Source organism: Bubalus kerabau, chromosome 3 (assembly GCF_029407905.1).
Source record: "Bubalus kerabau isolate K-KA32 ecotype Philippines breed swamp buffalo chromosome 3, PCC_UOA_SB_1v2, whole genome shotgun sequence".
In the NCBI taxonomy this organism is placed as follows: domain Eukaryota; kingdom Metazoa; phylum Chordata; class Mammalia; order Artiodactyla; family Bovidae; genus Bubalus; species Bubalus kerabau.
This window is the reverse complement of record NC_073626.1, coordinates 59,443,723-59,468,392: the sequence shown is the minus strand read 5'-3', so window position 1 is coordinate 59,468,392 and position 24,670 is coordinate 59,443,723. Positions and strand designations below refer to the sequence as shown.

The window sequence follows — 24,670 nt, the reverse complement described above, 5'->3', positions numbered from 1 at the left end:
TAAGACATGTATGAATAGCAAAGTATGATTATTTGTCTTTTCCTGTGCAACTTTTTGTTTTCTTATAGGGTTTTATTTACCTTTCTCTACACTTACCAGTAATTAATCCCTAAACTCTCAGCAATGGTCTAACCTTAGGACATTCAGAGGTACTGGTATCCTGGCGATGTCACTTTGCTGACAAAGCATCTGCTTGGCACCTGCAGACCTGCCCCAGTGACACCTGCCCTTTGCGCCAGCCTAGGACCTCTAGTCACCAGCATACCATCCTTCCTTTGCCTCTCTCCTGTGTTAGTTCTCTTACTTTCTAAATTCCACGTCTTACTCTCTCTTGTTTTATTCCCTTGTTTTGGCGGTGCTCAACCTAAGAAAGGATATACGAGAGGTGCATTTGTTTTTTGAGAAATTGTGTATGTAAAGTGTCTTTTTCCCCCTATAAACTTGAGTGATAATTTGGTTGGGAATAGCTTCCAGGGTTATTGCTGAGACTCCTGAAGCCATTCTGGTTCCTGGTCCTTAGTATGTGACACATTTTATCCTCTCAGAGTTTGTAGGGCCATCCAATTGTTCTCGAGTTCTGAGAGCTTGCTCATGTGCTTTGGCTTGGGTCTGCTTTATCCACTATGTCAAGTACTCCATGGTCATTTCAGACAGCTCATATCTTTCAGTTCTGAGAAATTTTCTTGAATTAAAGAATTCCCATCTCTTCATTTTCTCTGTTTTGTCTCAGAGTTGCAGTTTTTTAGATACCTGTCTTTCTGGGTGATCCTATAATTGTCTTTTCTCTTGTACTTTCATCTCTTTTCTTTTTATATTTTAAGTCTTTAAGTTCATTTTTGTTTCTGTGCTTCACTTTATTTTTTTTAATTTTATTTTTAATTGGAGGATAATTGCTTTACAATGTTGTGCAGGTTCTTCCATACAAAAATGTGAATTAGCCGTGAGTATATGTGTGTGTATGTGTGTATATATATCCCCTCCCTCTTGAGCCCCCTTCCCACCCCACCCCCCCAAGTTAATTTTCTGTTGAAAAATAATATAGTTCACTGACTTCTTACAAAGTGAACACTTCCATTTAATAAAAGATCCAGATTAAAAAAGAAAACAATTATCAGGACTCCAGACCTTCTTCTAGCTACTACCTCACCCCAGGGTAACTGCTATCTTGAGTTTTTAAAATTAACCTGTTTTATTCTGAGATAATTGTAGATTCACATACAATTATAGGAAATAATACAGAGATAGCCCATTGATCCAGTACCCACTTTTCCCCAGCGGTAACATCTTGCAAAACCATTAGGAGAACAGCTGACATCGATACAGTCGAGATGCAGAGCACTGTCAGGGCACCAGAGCCCTCCTGTCCCACTTTTGCAGCACCTCCTCCCCCTCCCACACCACTCCTGGTGAGCCCCGGCAGTCTCTCTTGTGTTCTCCACACCAGTAATTCTGTCACTCCTAGGATGGTCTGTGAATGGAATCATGGAGTACATCATCTTTTGAGATTGGCTTTTTTCTCTCTTTTTAATTCTCTGGAGATTTATTCAGATTACTGTGTCAGTCATTTATTCCCTTTTATTGCTGAACAGTTTTCAGTGGTATTGAGGTGCCACGGTTTGTTTAACCATTCATCCGCAGTGGACACCTAAGCTGTTTCCAGGTTTTGGCTATTACAAATAAAGCTGCTTTATTTGTGAACAGGTGTTTGTGTGAAAATAAGCTTTCACTTTTCTGGGATAAATGCCCAAAAGTGAAATTGCTGGGTCACTAGTCACTGTTTAAATTTATAAGAAATTGCCAAACTGCTTTGCAGAGTGGCTGTACCATTTAACATCCCTAACAGCAATGTATGAATGATCTAATTTCTCTTTATTGATGTCAGAATTTGGTGTTGTTACTATTTTTATTTTATCCATTCTTATAGATACGTAGTGGTATATCATGTTTTTAACTTATGTCCTAATGGTTAGTGACAATGAACATTTTTTCACAAGTTTATTTGCAGCTGTATATCCTATATATTCTCTTTGATGAAATGTCTCTTCATGTCTTGTCTGTTTTTTAATTGGATTGTTTGGTATATTTTCTGTTGAGTTTTGAGAATTCTTTACATATTCTAGATACTGCTAGCCCTTTGTTGAATATGTGGCTTGCAAATATTTTCTCCCAGTCTACAGCTTGTCTTGTCTTTTCTTTTTTGGCTGTGATGAGTCTTTGTTGTCGTGTATGGGCTTAGCCGCCGCTCAGCATATGGAATCTTCCTGGACCAGGGATTGAAACCACTTTTCCAGCAGTGGAAGGCAGATTCTTTACCACTGGGCCACCAGGAAAAGTCCTCTTTTCATTCTTTTAATAGAGTCTTTCCCAGAGCAAAAGTTTTTAATTTTTAAAAAATTTATTTATTTTTAATTGGAGAATAACTGCTTTACAATATTGTGTTGGTTTCGGCCAAAAGTTTTTAATTTTGATAACGTCTAATTTATCCATTTTTCCTTTTATGAGTCATGCTGTTGGTATTAAGTCTAAGAACTGTTTGCCTAGCACTAGAATCTAGGGGGTTTTTTCCCCTAAAAGGTTTATAGTTTTTCATTTAAATCCATGATGTATTTTGAGTGAGTGTTCATATAACGTATGAGCCGTTTATTTTTTGCCTACTGATGTCTAATTGCACCAACACTGTTTGTTGAAAAGGTCATCATCTTTCTCTCACCAAATTGTTTTTGCATCTTTGTCAGATATCACTTGGACATGTTTGTGTAGATTTATTCTCGGGCTCTCTGCTCTGTCCCACTCATCTATGTGTCTGTTCTTCCGCCAGCATCACACAGTCCTGATTAGTATGTGGCTAGGTGATAAATCTTTTTCAATGTTGCTTCCCTGGTGGCTCAGATGGTAAAAGCGTCTGCCTGCAATACAGAGACCTGGGTTCGATCCCTGGGTCGGGAAGATCTCCTGGAGAAGGAAATGGCAACCCACTCCAGTATTCCTGCCTGGAGAATCCCAGGGACGGAGGAGCCTGGGGTCGCAGAGAGTCGGACACAGCTGAGCGACTTTACTTCAGGTGATAAATCTTTTTCAATATTGCTTTAGCTATTCTAATTCCTTTTCCTGTTCAGATAAATTTTAGAGTGATCTCGCCCAAATTCCCAGAAAGCCTTCCTGAGATTTTGATAGGAACTGTGTTAAACTTGTATATAAATTTGAGAATAATTGAAGTCTTTACTGTGTTGAGTGTTGCAGCCCATGAACATGATATAGCTCTCCATTTCTTCAGATTTATTTCTTTTACTGGCATTTTGTAGTTTTTCAGCATATAGTCCTGTACATGTTTTGTTCATTTATACTGAAATATTTCTTCTTTCTAGAAGCTTTTTAGATTTCTTGGGATTTCCTGCATGGACAATCGTGCCACTGTAAACAGAGACAGTTTCTTCCTTTTTGATCTATATACTTTTTGTTTCCTGTTTTTCCCTGCATTGCACTGGCTAGAACTTCCACCACGACATTGCCTAAGAGTGATGAGAACATCTTCCCTTCTTCCCTAGCTTAGAGAAAAAGCTTTCAGTCTTTCACCATTAAAAGTAATGCTACCTGTGGGGTTTTGTAGGAGATCTTTATTGAGTTGAAGATCCCTTTTATTCCAATTTTCTGAGACTTTTCAGGAATGAGTGTTTAATTTCGTCAAATGCTTCTTCTGCATCAGTTGTTAGGACCATGATACCTTTTTTTTCCCTTTGCTTGTTTATATGGTGGATTACATGGATTGAATTTCAAGTACTGCAGCAGCCTTGCATCCTTGGAATAAATCCCACAGGGTCACAATGCACAATTCTTGCTAAATTTTCTTTCTAATATTTTGTTAAGGATTTTCGTGTCTGTGTTCATAAGGGATATTGGTCCATAGTGTCCTGGGTTTTGGACTGTCTTTTTTTCTGGGTACTGGATTCTTGCTTGACAATTTTTCTCTTTCAGCATTTAAAAAATATTGTATTTCTTCTTGGGTCCGGTTTTAAAGAAACAAACATACTATCATTTGAATGGTTTTTCCCCTGTTGATAAGTTGTGATTTATGTCTCTGCCCTCAAGATTTTTTGTGTGTTTGGTTTTTACAGTTTGACTATGTTGTGTCTTGGTGTGGGTTTCACTTGTTCAGAGTTCATTCAGCTTCTTAAATCTGTAGGTTCATGTCTCTTGCCAGTTTTGAGATGTTTTCAGCCTTTGTTTCTTTGAATACTTCAGCGCTGCTCTTTTTCTCTTCTCCTTTAAGGACTCTGATGTCATTAATGTTCAATCTTTTGTTATAGTCCCACAGGTCCTTGAAGCTCTGTTAATTTTTTTTCAATCTATTTTCTTTCTGTTGTTAAGATTGTATAATTTCTATTATACTTGCAGTTCACTGATTCTTCCCTCTCCTCCATTCTGCTGTTGGGTCCATCCATAGAGTTTTTGTATTTTGGTTATTGTATTTTCCAGTTCCAACATTTCCATTTTGTTTTTCTTTATATATGTATTTCTTACATTGCTGAGACTTTCTATTATTTCTGTTCAACTTTCTATTTTTTTCATCTGTTTCAAACATGTTTGTAGCATGTATGTATCTTATTTATGAAAATATTAATATTATATTTAAGAACTATTTTCCTCCTCATAGAACTTCTGTTTTCTCCATATTGATTTTTTTCCTGTCTGTTTTGATTCCATCTTTCCTGTAAGAGCCATTTGTTAAATGTCTTGTAATTCTTGGTGACTGCTCACATTTAGTGACAGGGCTTGTTAAGACCCTGAGCTCCTGTGTGGAGTGATTTGGTTGGATAGTTTAGTTGGGGAGGTTTCAATATCATGATTGAGAGGTCATTTCTCTTGGGTTGGTCAAATTCTCCAGGGAAGAACCTTCCAGCCTCTGAGAACCTAGTGTGGAAAGTGGGATAGGGCTTGGGGTCCAGGCCAGGGCTTGAATCTAGGATGTGTATGTTCACTCAGTGGCCCCCTCTTTTCAGTATGGTGCCCGTAATCTCAGCTGTTACTGGTCCTCTATGACTCAAGAACTCCGTTTTATCCTCTCCAGAGGGATATCCTCTAGTTGATTGGCTAGCTAGGTGGAGAGGGGAAGGCGACTGAGCCTTCTGCGCTGGGGTCCAGACATTCCGTTAACTCTGTTGTTAGCAGCAACCCCCACTTAAACACATACCCTCTTACTTGCAGATAAACCTCATATGGCCAGCCCGTGAGCCTTTGAGGGACTCTGAGGAATAAATTGCAATTTATTGTTCTTGGCTTTCCCCACTGTCAACCAGGGTTTCAGTTTTCTCAGATTCACCATTATTTACCAGTTGTCTATGTTTTGGCTTCCAGAATTTTATTTTATTGCTATGATGTACCTTTTAATTTTCACAGCTTGGATATGACTTTAAAAGTGTGGGTGTTTGTTGGTGTTGCCGTTTGAGTCGGGTTTAGGGATGCAGTAAAACAGATGTGCTTAATCTGCCATTTTTACCAGAAGTGTCGTATAATTTTTATACATTTTAAAAATGACAAATATTTCTTTGAAGTTTGAGCTCAAACTGAAATTAATTTAGAAAATAAGTCCAAAGGAGAATGACTGTGTTTTTCAGGTGATGAAATAGAATTCGAGGTGCTGACTTGAGTAGGTGGAGGCACCAATGATGACAGAAAAATAATAGAGAGCAGTGAGGAAAACCTTTTAGCCTGGCAGCAGAAGGTCGGATTTTGCTTTTCCTTCAAGTTTTGTGGGAGATGAAAAAAAGTTTTCCAGTATGATTAAGAAAAGTGTGATTTGGGAACTAGAGAGAGGCGATGGCTGTACGACATTGTGAAAGTGCTAAATTCCACTGAATTATTCACTTTAAACTGGCTCCTCTTTTGTTACATGAATTTAATTTTGTTACATGAATTTTAATTTTTACCTCAAATTAAAAAAAACTTAACCAAAAAAAAAAGAGAAATATATGAACATTTTCAAAGCTAGAACTATGTTGACACCTGGCTTTTGGTGGTAAAAGATAATTTGACTTATTTGACTTATTACACAGGCCTCAATACATTATGTTTCTATTGTCTGCCTGGAGCAAGGTAGAGATTTTTAAATGTTTACAAGCATGATTTTGGAAGATCTTCAGAAATTTACTTCTCATTTTGGGAAAAGGGAGAGCAAAAGGTACTCCAAAGGGTGGAGTTATTTCTCTCTAGTAAAGAAGATGAAAGGAATTAATAGATATTTAATATGTACACCTCCTACATACAAATATACTCATTGTACCTTGACAAATCTTGATGCAAGCAAGACCTTTTGACTCTTTAATCATTTGTATAGTAGAAGAAAAGGACATTCTGGGGAATGTGGCATCGTTCCGATAAGCTTATCCCTTTGTTATATTGCTTATCTTTCGTATGAAACACCTGCCTCATAAAAAGATCTAATAGCACTTTATTATCCAAAATGTGGTATTTGGCAGTTTAGTGTGCTACACTAGAGTATATGTCCTAAAGCCGTAATGTCGTTGTTTTAGTTGCTAAGTCATGTCTGACTCTTTTGCGACCCCATGGACTGAAGCTTCCCAAGCTCCTCTGTCCATGGGATTTCCCAGGCAAGAATACTGAAGTGGATTGCCATTTCCTTCTCCAGGGCATCTTCCTGATCCAGGGATTGGACCTGCATCTCCTGCATTGGCAGGTGGATTCTTTATCACTGAGCCATGCGGGAAGCCTAAAATCATAATATTGGAGTTCAAATCCTTGCTGTGCACATGTGAGTTATTTAAACTCACTATGCCTCGTTTTTTCTCATCTGTAAAATGGAGGCGACAATAGAGATATTGTGATGAATGTGAATTAACACATTTAAAGATCTTTCAGTGTTGTCTGGTGCAGAGTATGTGCTCAGTAAATGCTATCTGCTATTTTTCTGACATTTTCTTAAACTACAATCTATAAAAGCACATCTGGAAAATGTATGTAATATAAGCAGCGTAAAGACTACTTCCTTATCAGGGTATCATTGTTATGGCTGTAGTGACCAGATGCAAATGTGCAATTGGGTCCCTTTTTCTCATCACATTTGTAGTCGTGGTTAAGGGCTTATTTCTGTTTTTTCCCTAGAAACTGAAATGGTTTTAGCTGCCTTTATTTTCTAAGCATTCTAGACTTCATAGTGCAATGGGTTTGTTTGAAAAGTGAACTCGAGAAACTGTAAATACTGTTTACCTTCTATTTGGTGTAGACGTGATCCCTATTATTTGTACATTTTCCCTAGGAATCAGTGAAAAGATTGAGAATGAACCTGAAGAATGAACCATTAGAAGATGTACCTATAGCCAGTCAGTGGCCACAGAGAGAGCACTTGATTTTTGTAAAGTTATCTTTCCTTATCATTATTGTATGGCTGCAAGTGAATGGTGATAGTTCTCTCTCATGATTATTATTTTTAGCTGTAGTTTGAAACTCCTCTGTTTCCTACAAGGCGAAACTCTTATGTTTAAATGTTATCATTTTCATACTAAGCCTTCTTTTAAATTTTACTTTACAGATCAACAGCCAAAATTTTGAAGGTCGTCAACTTTCTGATGGTGGTGGTAAGCCATGGCGACAGATGATAAAGTTGCCATCTTAACCGATGATGAAGAGGAACAGAAGAGGAAATACGTGCTTGCTGATCCTTTTAATGGTATTTCCAGGGAACCAGAACCACCTTCAAATGAAACGCCGTCCCCCTCTGAAACAGCTGCTATTCCTGAGGAGGAAATAGACTGGATAGAGAAACACTGCGTTAAGATAAACAATGATCTTCTCATTTCCAAGGTCTTTTATTTTTTCTTTTACTCTGCATATGGCTCTCTCTACCCACTTTTGCCTGTGTATTACAAGCAGCTGGGAATGTCACCCAGCCAGAGTGGACTGCTGGTAGGTATTCGATACTTCATTGAATTCTGCAGTGCCCCCTTTTGGGGTGTAGTTGCAGATCGCTTTAAAAAAGGCAAAATCGTCCTCCTCTTTTCTCTTTTGTGTTGGGTTTTATTCAACCTGGGCATTGGATTTGTCAAACCCGCTACCTTGCGATGTGTACCAAAGATCCCCCCGACAGTTCATCCCACCAATTCAAGTCACCCATTCACTATCCTGCCGACGAATTCCTCCATTGTCTCTTTCATCACCACCTCCCCAAGAATTCGTGACAAAAGGCACCTGCTTCCTTATGGTGGGCCAGTGATGTCAGAAGTGGGGCCCAATGTCACAGAAACTGTTATCTTCTCGACAGCTCCAAACAAGACCAGTGCACCCACTCTGCAGCCTCAGACCGATGAAATTATTGACCATATTGTGACCTTGAACCCAAGCACTGCAACCTCCTCTACCCCCCCAGGAAATGCAACCAGGGAGACAACCACTTCCATGGTCACTACCACCAAGTCTGTACCTTCTGACCGAGTCACTCTTGTTTATGATCAACAAGAAGTGGAGGCCATATTCTTGGTGGTCTTGGTAGTTGTTGTAATAGGAGAGTTTTTCAGTGCCTCCTCCGTCACAATCGTGGACACAGTAACACTCCAGTACCTGGGGAAGCACAGAGACCGCTACGGCCTGCAGCGCATGTGGGGCTCCCTGGGCTGGGGCCTGGCCATGCTGTCTGTGGGCATCGGCATCGACTACACCCACGTAGACGTGCTCATCGAAGGGAAGGGCTGTAAGCCGCCCGAGTACCGGAACTACCAGATCGTCTTCTTCGTCTTTGGGGTTCTCATGACCATGGCCTTGATTGTTGCTACTCAGTTCCGGTTCCGCTACAGCCACTTCAAAAACAGTGAAAGTAAAGGGAAAGAGGTAGAGATCCCTCAGGTGGAGAGGAACAGCTCCACGGAGTCCTCTGAGGAGACACCGACTGTCCCCAGCCACTCGCAGGCCTTCAGCTTCTGGGACTTGATCAGGCTGCTTTGCAGTGTGCAGTACGGCTCTGTGTTGTTCGTGGCGTGGTTTATGGGTTTCGGATATGGCTTCGTGTTCACCTTTCTCTACTGGCATTTGGAGGACCTGAATGGAACAACAACGCTCTTTGGGGTCTGTTCAGTCCTGAGCCACGTGTCTGAGCTGACAGCTTATTTTTTTAGTCACAAGCTTATTGAACTGATTGGCCATATCAGGTAAGAGCATGCCTACTGTTGCTGCCCCTCAGCAGTTGAACTCTATCTTTTCATAGTTTATAAGATCTTTGAGCACATTTATAATTTGTGTTGGGGGTAAGGTTTAGGTGGGAGTGGTAATTTCGGTTGCTCTTTCTCTTTAAAATAGAATCAGAAGGAAGGAAATGATGAACCTAGTTGAATTATCTCAATATATGATACTTCCCCTCTGTATGCTAAGAGACTCTTACATTAAACATTTTCAGGCATATCAGCACCAATTTTGTCAACTCTGTTACTCTATGGACCTTGAAAGGTCCAGCTGTCTAAGACATTTATGAAGAAGGGTTTAAGTAGATAAAGAGGATTATGTTTTTTCAGCCTTAAGTTATTCTCAGCTACTTGCTGATGCAGAAAGACCTTGAATATACAGTGTATTGAAGATGTCCATTATATTTAATAAGGCTGTGATGTGACCCACCAAAAGCATTAATCCATGATATTACATGGAAGAGCATCTTATATAATTTTTTCTGATTATTACATGGGTCTCTGCATTTTTATCTGCCATGAAAACATGGGATACTTAAAAATCTTTCTTCTACCTAAAATTTCCCATGTAATCCTTTTAAGCAAAAAAATCTGTAAATACCTAGTGTATTTTATGTAATGTTTCTTACCACTAAGGTTTGTCTGAAGTTGTTTGAATAGTACCTTGCTCTTTATGTCTTTCTGCTTTGCTCTTGGCTCTAAAATGTGGAGCCAGATACACTTAAACCTCACAGAAAAGCATGGCATGTCTGTCCCTAAAATTTGAAGTTGCTGTAATTAAAAGCAGCCATGTGTGTTTGTGTGTATGTGGTAATCTTTAAATCTACCGTTTCTATGAGAAATTACAAAGGAGAAATAGACGCTGGCAAGATCTGAGAAACATTGATCTTTTTTCCTTTAATATCCCTTTGACTAACTGAAGAAAATATTTTCTAATGTCAAGTTTCAACCTAGAATCTTTCTTTTCCCAATGCAATTGTGGCTATTTTTGCTTGTTTGATTTTGCTTTGGGAGGCTGTGTCCTGTTCCTTCTCCGTCTCAAATCTTTGACCCCTTTGTTGTCACAAACAAAGTCAGGCACTGTATGGACAGCCACCAGAGACACAGGGTCCCTGAGGCACACCCAGTGGGGCCAGTCGGCAAAGAGCCTTGTGATATTATGGTCTGGGTTGTCCTTTAACCTTGTCCAGGTCATGTTTATGTTCTCTGAGCTGGGATGAATTAGACTCACAGTGAATTTCTTCAGCTTGGTTGGGTTGTATGAGCAGGATCTCCCCTCACCTAATAGTGTGTTTAAAAACCACAGCCACTTATTCCCAGAAAGGTACCTTGTCAGGTCTTACTCATGAGTGGCTTTCCTAGACAATATGATTTAATCACTCAATAATGTTAATTGAATGTCGACTCAGTACAGAGTATGCATGTAGGTTTTATTTTCACAGAAATTGTTAAGGTCTTCTCATATGCTAAGAAAAGTAATGTCTCTTCTACCTTTGCCTTTTGTCTAAAGTATATAGCTTTTTTTTTTTTTTTTTTTAGTATATAGCTTTATGATAGAATCCTAGCGGGTTTACTGTTAGCTTTGGTAATTACATAAACTTCACACTTGTGTTTTTTTTTTTAAGAGAGAACTCATTACATGAATGCTAATATCTCATTATGTAAAAACTAATGACTCACTTAACCTTAATTTTCTAGTTTTACATAAAAAGCATCTTTTTTTCCTTAAATGATGTAATGGAAGAAGAAAGCTGTTGTGGTCACATTGTTGTTCCCAGAAGCCTACTGTGGCCACAGGACTGGAAAAGGTCAGTTTTCATTTCAATCCCAAAGAAAGGTAATGCCAAAGAATGCTCAAACTACTGCACAATTGCACTCATCTCACACGCTAGTAAACTAATGCTCAAAATTCTCCAAGCCAGGCTTCAGCAAATGTGAACCGTGAACTTCCTGATGTTCAAGCTGCTTTTAGAAAAGGCAGAGGAACCAGAGATCAAATTGCCAACATCCACTGGACCATCGAAAAAGCAAGAGAGTTCCAGAAAAACATGTATTTCTGCTTTATTGACTATGCCAAAGCCTTAGACTGTGTGGATCACAAGAAACTGTGGAAAATTCTGAAAGAGATGGGAATACCAGACCACCTGATCTGCCTCTTGAGAAATCTGTATGCAGGTCAGGAAGCAAGTTAGAACTGGACATGGAACAACAGACTGGTTCCAAATAGGGAAAGAAGTTTGTCAAGGCTGTATATTATCACCCTGTTTATTTACCTTATATGCAGAGTATATCATGAGAAACACTGGACTGGAAGAAACACAAGCTGGAATCAAGATTGCCAGGAGAAATATCAATCACCTCAGATATGCAGATGACACCACCCTTATGGCAGAAAGTGAAGAGGAACTCAAAAGCCTCTTGATGAAAGTGAAAGTGGAGAGTGAAAAAGTTGGCTGAAAGCTCAACATTCAGAAAATTAAGATCATGGCATCCGGTCCCACCACTTCATGGGAGATAGATGGGGAAACAGTGGAAACAGTGTCAGACTTTATTTTTCTGGGCTCCAAAATCACTACAGATGGTGACTGCAGCCATGAAATTAAAAGACACTTACTCCTTGGAAGGAAAGTTATGACCAACCTAGATAGCATATTGAAATGCAGAGACATTACTTTGCCAACAAAGGTCCGTCTAGTCAAGGCTATGGTTTTTCCTGTGGTCATGTATGGATGTGAGAGTTGGACTGTGAAGAAGGCTGAGCGCCGAAGAATTGATGCTTTTGAACTGTGGTGTTGGAGAAGACTCTTGAGAGTCCCTTGGACTGCAAGGAGATCCAACCAGTCCATTCTGAAGGAGATCAGCCCTGGGATTTCTTTGGAAGGAATGATGCTAAAGCTGAGACTCCAGTACTTTGGCCACCTCATGCGAAGAGTTGACTCATTGGAAAAGACTCTGATGCTGGGAGGGATTGGGGGCAAGAGGAGAAGGGGACGACAGAGGATGAGATGGCTGGATGGCATCACCGACTCGATGGACGTGAGTCTGAGTGAACTCCAGGAGTTGGTGATGGACAGGGAGGCCTGGCAAAGAGTCGCAAAGAGTCGGACACGACTGAACAACTGATCTGATCTGACTGCTTTTGGATTTTTATCCTGTTCATTGAAATGAATTAACTGCTTTTAAAAGATTCTGATAGTTGTGGTGAGATTATGCCACATATTTAGGTAGAATGGGTATGTTTCTTTTGGTGAGAATTTTTGGAGCCGGTTAGTGGTGGTTGAGATTTGAGGGCTTAAATATGTAGTGATGGCAGTTTTGCTTTTCAGCTGGAAGAATGTCATGTATCAGTTGATAAACAGAAATCATCTTTCTATGAATTCATAGCCTTTATGTTTTCCTTGTAGGATCATAAGGAGAGATCTGTCTGGCCCGTATATATGCAAGTTTTTCAGTATTCTGTGACTATCTTATGGGGGTTTGTTTATAGGAGGCAGCATAACCACAAATATTGTAACTATCCTAATGTAGTCAAAAGTTGATGTATGGCAGAAACCAATACAATGTTGTAATTTTTCTTCAATTAAAAATAAGAAAACAATAACAAAAAGAATTTTTTTAAAAAGTAGATTTTCATAAGCTTATATAGGTTCATAGTGAAGAAACCATCATACCAGAAAACAATTTTTAAAACAGCATGTCCGATTTTGAACCACTTACTATTGTAACAGTTCTGCAGTTTGGGCCCCATTTTTCATTGACTAACGTATCTATCAGTCTAAACACACACAGCGGAGAAGGCAATGGCACCCCACTCCAGTACTGTTGCCTGGAAAATCCCATGGACGGAGGAGCCTGGTAGGCTGCAGTCCATGGGGTCTCGAAGAGTCGGACACGACTGAGCGACTTCCCTTTCACTTTTCACTTTCATGCATTGGAGAAGGCAATGGCAACCCACTCCAGTGTTCTTGCCTGGAGAATCCCAGGGACGGGGAAGCCTAGTGGGCTGCTGTCTCTGGGGTCGCACAGAGTCGGACACGACTGAAGTGACTTAGCAGCAGCAGCAAACACACACAGAGTAAATGATTTCTGATTTCAGTCTTGGATTTTGTCCCCACTGGAAAGTGGTTATCTCAGGTAAATAGGATAATGCTTCCTATTTCCACTAAAAAAGTAAATTTCTTTTGATTCAAAACCACAAGACTTTGGTATTTACAGCAAGTACATTTCTAAGCTAATTTATGTAATGACAATGACTAGATTTCTTTATCTAGAAATATAAATGTATTTTAAGGCTATATTCACCTTGTTGAATGTTTCAGCAACCATGAGTAGAGTTGTGATCAAAATACATTTCAATTAATCATTTGTTTGAGCAAACTCCAGGAAAGCCTGGCATGCTGAAGTCCATAGGGTCACAAAAAGTTAGACATGACTGAGTGACTAAGAAGAACAACAAAAATCATTACTATTTAATATTAGGCCATCACCTATGTTATGTGATTCAAATTGATTTACATTTTAAGGGACACACAAAAATCTACTCAAGCAATTCTGACTTTGACCTGAAATTCTTGTACTCAGTCAGTTTTGTCATGCAAATTCTATCTGCAAGCGATAATATATTAACCATCATTAGCCATTAATTACTACTAAATAGTTGCTAAGTATCCAGATGAGTTGGCTGGTCATTTAGGGAGGAGAGAGGGAAATACATGACGCTACTAGCAAGAGGAGGAACACAGACATTCCTGGTGGGCACTGCAGAAAGAGCCAGAGCAGATAGCAAGACGACGGCCCACAGCTGAGGACATGTGGGGCAGTGTTAGCAGTCGGTCACTGGAGGGATAGCCGGCAGCATCAGAAGGGGGCAGAAACTGCAGCTGCGTGATCAGAGGAGCTGACCTGGAGCTGGAGATTTAGGGCTGTGTTTATGATTTTATTGCTTCGTATCCTCTCCCTTGTTTCTACCTGCCTCTTCGGGCCTTGTTGTTGATCCTGGCCCCCTTGGCTCTTGGGGCCTCTCCGCACCTCGTGGGGCACGGTGCAGGCTTCCACAAGCTGCTTCTCCAGCCCATGGTCTGCTGGGTCCACTGTTGCAGTGGTGCTCAGATGGGAGACTCCCACTGGGAGAGCTTTGAAAACTCCTGATGCTCCAGCTACACGTAGACCAATTGCCTTAAGCTGTCTGGGGGTGTGTACCTAGGTATTCCAGCCAGGGTGGTAACCGCCAGGCTGGTGAGAGGCCCGGGTGGAGAATGAGAGGGTGTGAAGAAAGGGAAAAACCTTCCTTCTTTCATCTTGGGTGAACTTTGGAGATTGTTCCCTTTAATCCTTTCACGTGGTTCTTGGCCCGGCTTCGGTGGTTTGCTCAGATGCAGGTGTTGACTAGTTGTCAGCTGGAGACTGAGGGCCGCCCTCTGCAGCCCTCACTCGATGTGCTGAGAGTTCCCTCTTTGCGGTGCTCAGCCCTGCCTCCGGTCAGCCCGAGTCCTCCATGCCCTGTCAGGTCACCGCTCACCTGTGGCTCTGTGCGCTGTGACCTTGAGCTCTGGTAACGCGGCTCTCACCCCCAGCCTTCAGACCTAGGCCTTGCGGAGGCTGTCTGCAGCTTTTTCCAGGTTCTCTGGCTTCTCAGCTCTTCCGGCGTCTATCTAACCACCTAGCTAACCACCCTGAATTAAGGTTGGTGCCTGTTTCCCTGATCATATCCTGACATCCACAGTCCTTAACTGCTTCGAACTTATACTGGCAGTCGCCACGATGAAGGGAAAGAATGGAAATAGAATAACTCAATTCTTGATTTAAAAAATAACAACAGAGGAAGGACCTGAACATTTTTTCCTTCTTTTTTCTTAGTGGAATGTTATTTTTTATTTACAAAATTACTTTACCACAATAGAAAAAAAAATGATAAGGCTTATTTCTCACGTTGTCATTATTGTTCAGTCACTGAGTCGTGTCCGACTCTTTGCCACCCCATGGACTGCAGCACTCCAGGCCTCCCTGTCCTTCACCATCTTCTGGAGGTTGCTCAAAGTCATGTCCATTGAGTTGGTGACGCCATTCAACCATCTCGTTTGAAATTAAACGTGATCTAAAGGAGTAACTATTACTCTATCATTTAAAAATCAAAACTCTGCATACTTGTTTAGTTTAATTGAAGAGTTTATTTAGGCCTGGACAACCCAGTTTAATAGGATGCCAGGATGAACACTACAAGGAAGGGGGTCGGAAAAGATGGGGAGAGTGAAGGTCAGATGGGAGCTGGGATTAGGAAAGGAGCTTTATCCTGGGTGCTGTAGGGCAGTGTGGCAAGGTTCGGAGCCGAGGAGAGCCACCGGTGTTCATTTATTTGCAATGCAGCGGGGAACTTGGAAGCAGAAGCCCACTGAGAAGGTTCTTAAAACAGTCCAAGTGAGAGATGATTAGGCCTGGAGTACAGCAGTAGCAACAGAGGTTCAGGGACGGAGTGTGCGTGGGAGGTAGAATCAGTGGAACGGCTTGATGTGAGAAGTGATGGAGAGACCTTCGGGTTTCAGTTTGGGTGCAGTGGTTCTGCCAGATCCAGGAGGAAATTTGAGAAGATACAGAACAGAGGAGAGAGTGGAAGTTCGTCAGAATCCAGCCATGAGTTTGTTTACCTTAAAATTGAAACATTTATGTGGGAATGTCTAACAGACAGCTGACTGCTATAAAAGCCCAAAAAGAGGTTAGGTTGGGAATACAGATTTGGGATAGTTAAAACCAGGAACATGAGCAAAGTGAGCAAGGAAGCCTTGTTGTTGAAGAAGAGATGGGCTGAGGAAAATCAGTTATGCTTGTCTCCAAGATTCTGTTCTGAGTTTCTGATCTTATTGAAATGTTGGTCTCTGTTTTATGGTTTAAAGTAGTTATCCTTGTATCCTCATGTTTATGGGGAATTGTATGATACTGTAACCTGTTTCCACATCTTGCTTCAGGAGCAAATGCCTTTCTGAGCACCCCTCCAATGCCATCACCTGAGCCACGGTCTTCTAGACATGTATACAAGTGGACCAAGGGAGACGTGAGTAAGGGAGAGGGAAAAATAAAGGGACAAGGAATAAAAGGAACAGGGATCAAGAGGAAGAAAATAGAGAAAGGAAATAGCTGCAGTCTCCAGGGAAAGGTCTCTTCCTGTCCTTATTCATGAAAGGCAGTGTCCATAGTGCTTACAAGCATGGACTGGGAGGCATGTTGCCTGGTTTAGAGCTTGACTATGCCTCTTGGAACCATGTGGCCTTGGAGAAGTTATATAACTTTTTGTATCTCTGTTTTGTCATCTGTAAGTAGGAATATCATTAGTATTAACCTCTTTTTTTCATGGAAATTAAATGAGATAAAGCACATTAAGTGCTTAGAACAGTGACTTGCATATATTAGTTCTCTTGATTTTTTTTTATTATTATTTAGCCAATCTTCTGGTAGATTATGTTGCTTGATAACCACTGTGGAGACCAATTCAGCAGTCCATGTTAATGTACAAGTTGGACATTTCCTATGGCTTGATAATTGCATTTTAAGATACTTAGCTGCCTAGAGAAACTTTTGCTGTGTGCTGTGCTTAGTCACTCAGTTATATCTGACTCTGTGACCCCATGGACCATAGTCTGCCAGGCTCCTCTGTCCATGGGAATTCTCCAAGCAAGAATAAGGGAGTGAGTTGCCATGCACTTCTCCAGGGGATCTTCCCAACCTAGGAATCAAACCCAGGTCTCCCATGTTGCAGGCAGATTCTTTACTGTATGAGCCATCAGAGAAACTTTTACACACATGCAGAGAGACATGTACAAAGATGCTGCTTGCTTACTGCAGCTTTCTAACAGTGAGAAAGAGAACTGGTCTAAATAGTCATCAGTTGGGGAATAGATGCATTCAGTGTAGGATAGTCGTAAGATGGAATAGTATGCAGAAAAGGAATGGACTATATCAGTATGTCAAGATAGAAAGCTCTCAAACCATGATGTTGAATGGGGGAGAAAGCAAAATAATACACAGTGTGGTGCACTTATGCAAATTTTAGCAATGCATTTCAAAAGTTATACATACTTTTATGGATATGCCTAATTGCATAGGAAAAAAAACACTTAAATTTATGGAGGGAAAATGCATCCTGAGTTCATATAGCCCTAGCTTTCTGGACAGGACATAAAAAGAAGGGGACTGGTTGGGGAAGAAAGAGGGCAGGGGAAGCCCTCCGTTTATGTGCAACATTTTGTTTCTTTAAGGAAGTACAGCAAAATATTCAAAGTTTCCATTCTTGGTGCTAGATATATATATTCTCTCCCTTTTTTGGTATTTTAGATTGGAAAATAGCTTGAAGCTTAGGTCTGTTTATAGTGGATCAATATAATTATCTTCCCATAAAAGAACCAGATGTGTGTGTGAGAGAGTGAGAGAGAGTGTGTGTGTGTTTAAAGCTGTATATGTCCTAAGGAGACATATTGTATCCTTATATATCAGGTAAAATAAACATTGAGATTTTGTGCCGCTAATGTGTATGTGTCTCAGTTGGAGAAGGAAATGGCAGCCCACTCCAGTATTCTTGCCTGGAGAATCCTGTGGATGGAGGAGCCTGGTGGGCTGCTGTCCATAGGGTTGCACAGAGTCAGACATGACTGAGGGGACTTAGCATGCATGCATGTATTGGAGAAGGAATGGCAACCCACTCCAGTGTTCTTGCCTGGAGAATCCCAGGGACTGGGGAGCCTGGTGGGCTGCCATCTATGGGGTTGCACAGAGTCTCACATGACTGAAGTGACTTAGCAGAGCAGCAGCAGCAGTTGGGTCCAACGCTTTCTTTTTTTTTTTTTTTTCTTTTTTTTTTTTTTTTTTTAATTTTATTTTATTTTTAAACTTTACATAACTGTATTAGATTTGCCCCAACGCTTTCAAACCCCATGGACTGTAGCCCACCAGGCTCCTCTGTCCATGGAATTTTCCAGGCAAGAGTACTGAAGTGGGTTGCCATTTCCTTCTCCAGGGGATCTTCCTGACCCCAGGGATTGAACCCTCATCTCCTGCATCGGCAGGACTCTTTAGCATTGAGCACCTGGCTTTCCCGTATAGCTTTCCCTAAGTAGCACACATTTAATGATTAAAAGTCTACTTTTACATAGTTATCGTGGCTTCAGGTCTTAGTTCTTTTTCTTTAAAATGAAGTCAGGTAGAAATTTATAGTACCTCATTAAGAATTAATATCAAAATGTATCAAATAACCCTGACTTGGGCAGTAATTATAATATTTCTTTATATATTAAGAGATCAAGGTACTAGAAAGTCAAGTCAAGTGATATCCCAGAGATCATGCATTTTATTGCTGACTTGAGTCCAAGTATGAGTGTTTGCACCAGCTGTTTGATTATCTTGAGTCCTACAGTGTCAATTACTGCCTTTTTTGTGCAAGTCAAAAGCCTAAGCAGTGTGGCTAACTTATTTCTACTTATTCTTGTGATGCTTGGTAGATTTTAATTATATAATTTCAATAGGGTACTTTGAATAGTAGATACGAATTTTTCTTCAAGCTTCCTTCATAGCATATCCCTCCAAAACCTTTCCAACTGGAGGAATCGCACCCCATTCTTATTTCTCAAGTATTAATCATCTCTTCTTCGCCTTTTGTCTGCTGTCACCAACATCTTCGAATAGTAGTCTGGAGGCTGACAAACAGTAACTTGTTAACTTTTTCTTTCCTTTAAAAAGATAATATATAGAAGGAAGCTCAGACATTTTCAGAAAAAATCAGTGTCGAGTTACGTTCGTCTGGGGACCGCAGTTTTGGACCATGAGACTGTGTGGTGTGGTTGACTGCTGAGTGCATGAGGTCACCTCAGCAATGGATGATTGGCATGGTCCTTGGTAATAACTGTGGATGTTGGCCAGGCTTTCACTCCACTTAGGAGAATGAACAGGAGCAGAAAGTAAATTGGCCCAGGGTTGACCCTAGTCATCTTCCCAAACCCTGGTAGGAGTGTCGGGTAGTCTAGTAGTTCTCCTGTTTCCTTGTGTTCTTCTTTTTGCCGGTTTACCTGTAAAAGTACACGTGTGCGTGTGTGCATTTGACCTGGGTTCAAATCCCACACTTACTATAGTATCTAACTTCATACCATTGTTAAGATTAATAAGATAATGCATAGCAATATAGTAAGTGCTCAACTGTATCTGACCTTGGATAAGCCAGCAATTTAGCTTTGTTAAGCCTCAGGTTCCTCATTTGTAACATGGTGGTAATAATTGTATCTGACTTGATACCATTGTTAAGATTAATAAGATAATGCATAGCATATAGTAAGTGCTCAGCTGTAAACAACAGGTGGTGTTATTCCTGTTGTTATTAATTCACTCCTTCAACACGTATTTCTTAAACATGCCCTAGGTGACAGGCACTTTTGTAGGTCTTGGGGATATTTGGAATGTGTGATGAGATAGACAAAGGCCAGTCCTCATAGGACGAGCCTTCTATTGGGGTAGACAGTGAACAGTACACAGATTATCTCATTTCTGATCATGATGAATGATGACGTGGCAAAATTCATGCAGGACGCAGGTTCCCAGAGCGACTGAGAAGAGGCGACTTTTCCGCTTGAGCTTACAGAGAGGCTTTCTCTAAGGAAGGGACATCTGAGCAGAGTGGTGTTTGCACAGAAGCCGCCCAGGGAAGATGAGGGAACCAAGCACAAGTGTGCATGTTGCCTGAACGAGGAGTGAGGAGTGATAAAGTCAGCAAGGTGGGCAGGACTCGTGCAAGGGCTCTGGGTCCCACTGAGAGAGAGTGTGTTTCCCTGAGAGAAATGGGAAGTCATTGGTGAGTCTGAGCAAGAGGTGACACGAACAGATGTCTGTCTTGATGTTTCTTTAAAACACTACTATTGCAGGAAGGGGGACCTCTTCCAGGGCCCCAGAGGGGGTCTAACACTTGGAAATGAATTGTCCGGGGAGACACGGCTGACAGAGCATGAGACTTTACTGGGAAGGGCGGACAGCAACAGGCTAACGGCAGCCAGGAGGACTCTGCTGCATGGCTCGCTGTCTCGGGTTTTATGGTTTGTCAGCTGTGTCTCCTTGGACCATTCGTTTCCGGACAATTCCTTTCTGAATGTTAGACAAGAGCCCACTCTCAGGTCCTGGAAGGGGTTCCCTTTCTGCAACACTTCTATGGGTGGAGCATTTATTATTGTTTATTCTGCCCTACTTTAGAGAAGTCCCATTTTACTTTGTTCTCTGAGTTTCAGATAATGAGTTGTCCTTTCTTGCTTGAGTCACAAGCTGGTGACTCATGCATGACCTTTGTTGATGTGCCTTCCACCAATCCCAGATAAAAATTTTTTTTTTTTAGCAACTTCAAAATTGCAGAATAGCAATAGAATTGCAGAATAGCAAATTTTTTTAATTAAAAAATTTAAATTTTATTAAAAAATAAAAATTTTAAATTTAGAAATCTCCAAACTTAACAAACATTATAATTATAGTATAATATTGAGAAAATAATAATAGTTGTTAACACTGTCATTTCAGCACTTACTACATCCAAGTGCCCTCCAGGGCACTGTGTGAAATGCTTTGCCTTCAAGCCCCCGTTTATCCTTGTGAGTTAGGCACTGCTATGTCCACCATAGAGTGGGGAAGTTCAAGGTGCTAAGATAAGTTGCCCACAGTCATAAAGCTAGTAACTAGCAGAGGTAGAATTCAAACCAACCACGCAGACTCCAAAGCCTGTGTTCTCAGCTGCCTTGTAGGTTCTTAGATTGGTGAGTATTTTGTCCCTTTATGGAGGCCACCCTCACATCTCGGACTGCTCTGAGTAACCAGTGTCTGATACAACTTTTTCACCTGTTCCAACCACCCTCTTTTGTCTTCCTGGTAAGCTCTCCATTCCTCTAAAATACCCCATTCTCTCAAATTATCTTTTTTTACCCCCAATGAAATTGTCATTCCTCCGGATTAACTGCCCTCAAGAAGTGTTAGGAAGAGAGTAATGTGATTAAACCAATTCACACTGAATATAAGTGGCAAAACTTTTTAATGATGACTAGGTATTGTACCGGAGAAGGCAATGGCACCCCACTCCAGTAGTCTTGCCTGGAAAATTCCATGGACGGAGGAGCCCGGTAGGCTGCAGTCCATGGGATCACTGAGAGTCGGATACGACTGAGTGACTTCACTTTCACTTTTCCCTTTCATGCATTGGAGAAGGAAATGGCAACCCACTCCAGTGTTCTTGCCTGGAGAATCCCAGGGACAGCAGAGCCTGGTGGGCTGCTGTCTGTGGGGTCACACAGAGTCGGACACGACTGGAGCGACTTAGCAGCAGCAGCAGCAGCAGTATGTATCATACAGAAATGTATGATGACTAGCCATCAGACATGACTAGGTATCATACGTCATTAACAGAGCTAATTCACAGTTAAATATTACGTTCTCTCAGTATTTCTTTAAAGAAGTCTTTATTAAATGGCCAGGTTCTATTCTATGAATGCAGGGCTGAACAAGACAGATAAGGTTCCTCTCTCAAGGAGTTCACTCTCTGGTAGGGGGTGGAGGACCATAACATAAAAGGAAAATACTAGGTGTTACAGAAGTGTTAACTTAGGTACCTGAGACATGGGGAGTTGGAAAGAGTAAAGCAAGTAAAATCAAGAGTTTGGGGGGGTGGGCAGGGCCTAGAGTAGGTGGAGTGAGAAGAGTCATCTTGTGAATTGGATACCAAATTGCTGGTGGTGCCACTCACCAAGCAAGGAAACCCAGGGAAGGGGTATCAGTTCTGAAGAATGGGACTTGTGGAGGTCCTATTAGATGAGAAAGATGCCCACTGGGAAGTTGTGTTTATGAGTCTAGATCTCAGGAGAGAGAATGAAGCTAGAGATGTTTGTGGGAAACCTTGGCACAACAGCTAACTTCAGCCCGGGATTTCTATAACCATCCTCCACCTCCACTCTCCTGCCTTCCCTTCAGCTAGTAAAGCTATTTGGGGCAATCACCTACCTCAAACAAGACACATGACGCTATCAGCGTTACTTCTGGAAGCTGTGCCATGGAACAGGACTTTCGAAAAGAGACAAGTTCAGTGCTTCTAAGGGGAAGAAAATTATATTCTAAAGTCAGGACATGAAGTTGTGGCTATATCTTTAATGCTCTTTTGGTGTTCTTAACTCATAACTCAAGGACTTCATTCCAGAGTGGATTTCTGCCTGGAGAAACGCAATGCCAGAGGGAATATGATGCCCCAAACGGCCTAATGGCTTAAGCGTTATCTTCTGTGGCTACTGTTTATCTGTTGAAAGTGAAAGTGAAGTCGCTCAGTCATGTCAGACTCTTTGCGACCCCATGGACTGTAGCCTACCAGTCCTCCATGGGATTCTCCAGGCAAGAGTACTAGAGTGGGTTGCCATTTCCTTCTCCAGGGGATCTTCTGACCCAGGGATCGAACCTGGGTCTCCTAAATTGCAGGCAGACGCTTTAACCTCTGAGCCACCAGGGAAGCCCCAGTGTTTATCTGTTAGGTGCCATTAAACTGGGAAAGAAAACAAACCAAGACTAGAGGTTTTAAACACATCAATTATTATTATTATTTAACACAAATGCCCGAGTGTAGGATTGACTTTTATTACCCTGCCTCTCGAATGCTACTAATAGCTGTAATATACTTTATTCCACAAAGAAGATTCTTGTAGTTTTTATAGGGGAACAGTTTTATGCTCAGTTTCCTAATTAGGCTAAATCAGAAAATCATTGTTTCCATTTCCAATTTCTAGATCACTAATGGAAATGAATCTATGATATTTTTGTAGGCGTTACCATTTGAATGTGTGTGCACGCTTAGCGGCTCAGTCGTGTGTGGCTCTGTGACCCCATGGGCCATAGCCCACCAGGCTCCTCTGTCCTTGGGGTTCTCCAGACAAGAACACAGGCGTGGCTTGCCATTTCTTCCTCCAGGGGATCTGCCCAACCCAGGGATGGAACCTGGATCTCCCACGTTGCAGGTGGATTCTTTCCTGCTGAGCTGCCAGGCAATCCCTTCTGCTCCTTACCCAACCCAAACCATGCAGTCAACTTCTGACAATTTGATTAAGAAGTCTGCTTGCTGGAGGCAGCCCTTTTCCAGCCCATGGATGGAGGCAGAAATGCTGGTTCACCCTGCGTCCTGCCACAGCACTGGTACTTGAGGTCTCTGGTTCTGCATCAGTAGAAAGGGTCTTTTGAGCCATTCCATCTAGGATCCCAAAATTTTGTTTCTGGGTGTGTTTCTTTTGTGATCCAGGATATTGGGCAGCTGTTGAGTGGCCTTTGTTTTTCTACTTTCCTCTTCCCTCATTCCTACTGGCTCATCAAAGTTTAAAATCTTCAGTCAATTCAGTTCAGTCACTCAGTCGTGTCCGACTCTTTGCAACCCCATGAATTGCAGCATGCCAGGCCGCCCTGTCCATCACCAACTCCTAGAGTCCACTCAAACTCACGTCCATCGAGTCAGTGATGCCATCCAGCCAACCATCTTCTAAAGTCAACCTAAACATATACCCAACTTCCTGAATCCAATTCAGAGGTGTTTCTTCAAGCCCGTGTGTAGGTTTGACTTCACGCAGGGGCCTTGCAGTAGGAGCAGAGCACTTTGTTACCGGCCTAAGAGCCATAGAGCAGAGGGCCCTTGGCCTTCCACTGGCCTACTAATGGTGGCCCTTTCCTGCCTCTCTGGACCTGCATTTTCTTGTCTCTGTGAAACAAGGGGGTTGGATTTGATGTTGTGTCTTTGTTGACTCTAATTTTTTACTTTGCTTGGTTTCTGTATGTGAAAAACCACACGTCAGATCTCACTCCTCCCTGGCCACCCCACCAGGGACTTAGGCTTTCATGGTTTTTGCTGATAAGTCAGAAATGTACACAGAGCCATTCATGCCAGCTCATCCATGCCACGCAGTGACAACAGACCGTGATAAGGGAGGTGATTTATGATAGCAGTCACTGGGATCTGTATGGAGAATGTTCTTTCTCCAGTACCTGCTGACTTCAGTGGATGTTAGAATCCTAAACCTTAACATTTCTCCATGTGCTGGCTCAGATGGAATTTGTAAAAGACTTGGATGCTCTTGCTGAGATATGTGCATTGTACCTAATGGGAGTTTACACATTTGCACACTGTTTTGTGTTTTTCTTAACATGTTTATTTGATCTTTCCAAAATGCCTGTAGTATGACCCAGAACCACTCCTGAGAAAAGTCCCCTTCCTGTTGCCTGTACCCTGGATGCCACCGCTTCAGCCCGGGTGCAGCAGGCTCCCTGTTGCACTGCCCCTTGTGAAAATGTGTTAATTAGCACTGTTTGTCAAAGCCTTTCATTTTACATCAGCTCTGGAAGAGTACACAGCAATGCCCTAGATAACATAAATGAGTAAATACAGTAGATTGGGTTGTACAAAATGCTAACACTCCTCCTCTAAGGGTGCGGACTCACTTTGACTTTAGAGGCCCAGGGAAGCT

The 24,670-nt window shown here is 41.6% G+C and overlaps 1 protein-coding gene across 5 annotated transcripts in view; it reads left to right on the top strand.

The window, feature by feature from the left end:
* MFSD6 (major facilitator superfamily domain containing 6) overlaps positions 1–24,670 on the top strand; it is an 89,789-nt gene that overhangs the window by 18,765 nt on the left and 46,354 nt on the right. For 3 of the 5 annotated variants that reach the window (XM_055571926.1, XM_055571925.1, XM_055571927.1), the window contains one exon: positions 7,544–9,152. In XM_055571926.1, the coding sequence (XP_055427901.1) occupies positions 7,597–9,152 (1,556 nt within the window). In that variant the 5' untranslated portion in view covers positions 7,544–7,596. Of the gene's footprint in view, positions 1–7,543; positions 9,153–14,696; positions 14,865–16,186; positions 16,228–24,670 lie in introns of those variants that run through there. The other 2 variants (XM_055571929.1, XM_055571928.1) reach the window with 2 other exon arrangements.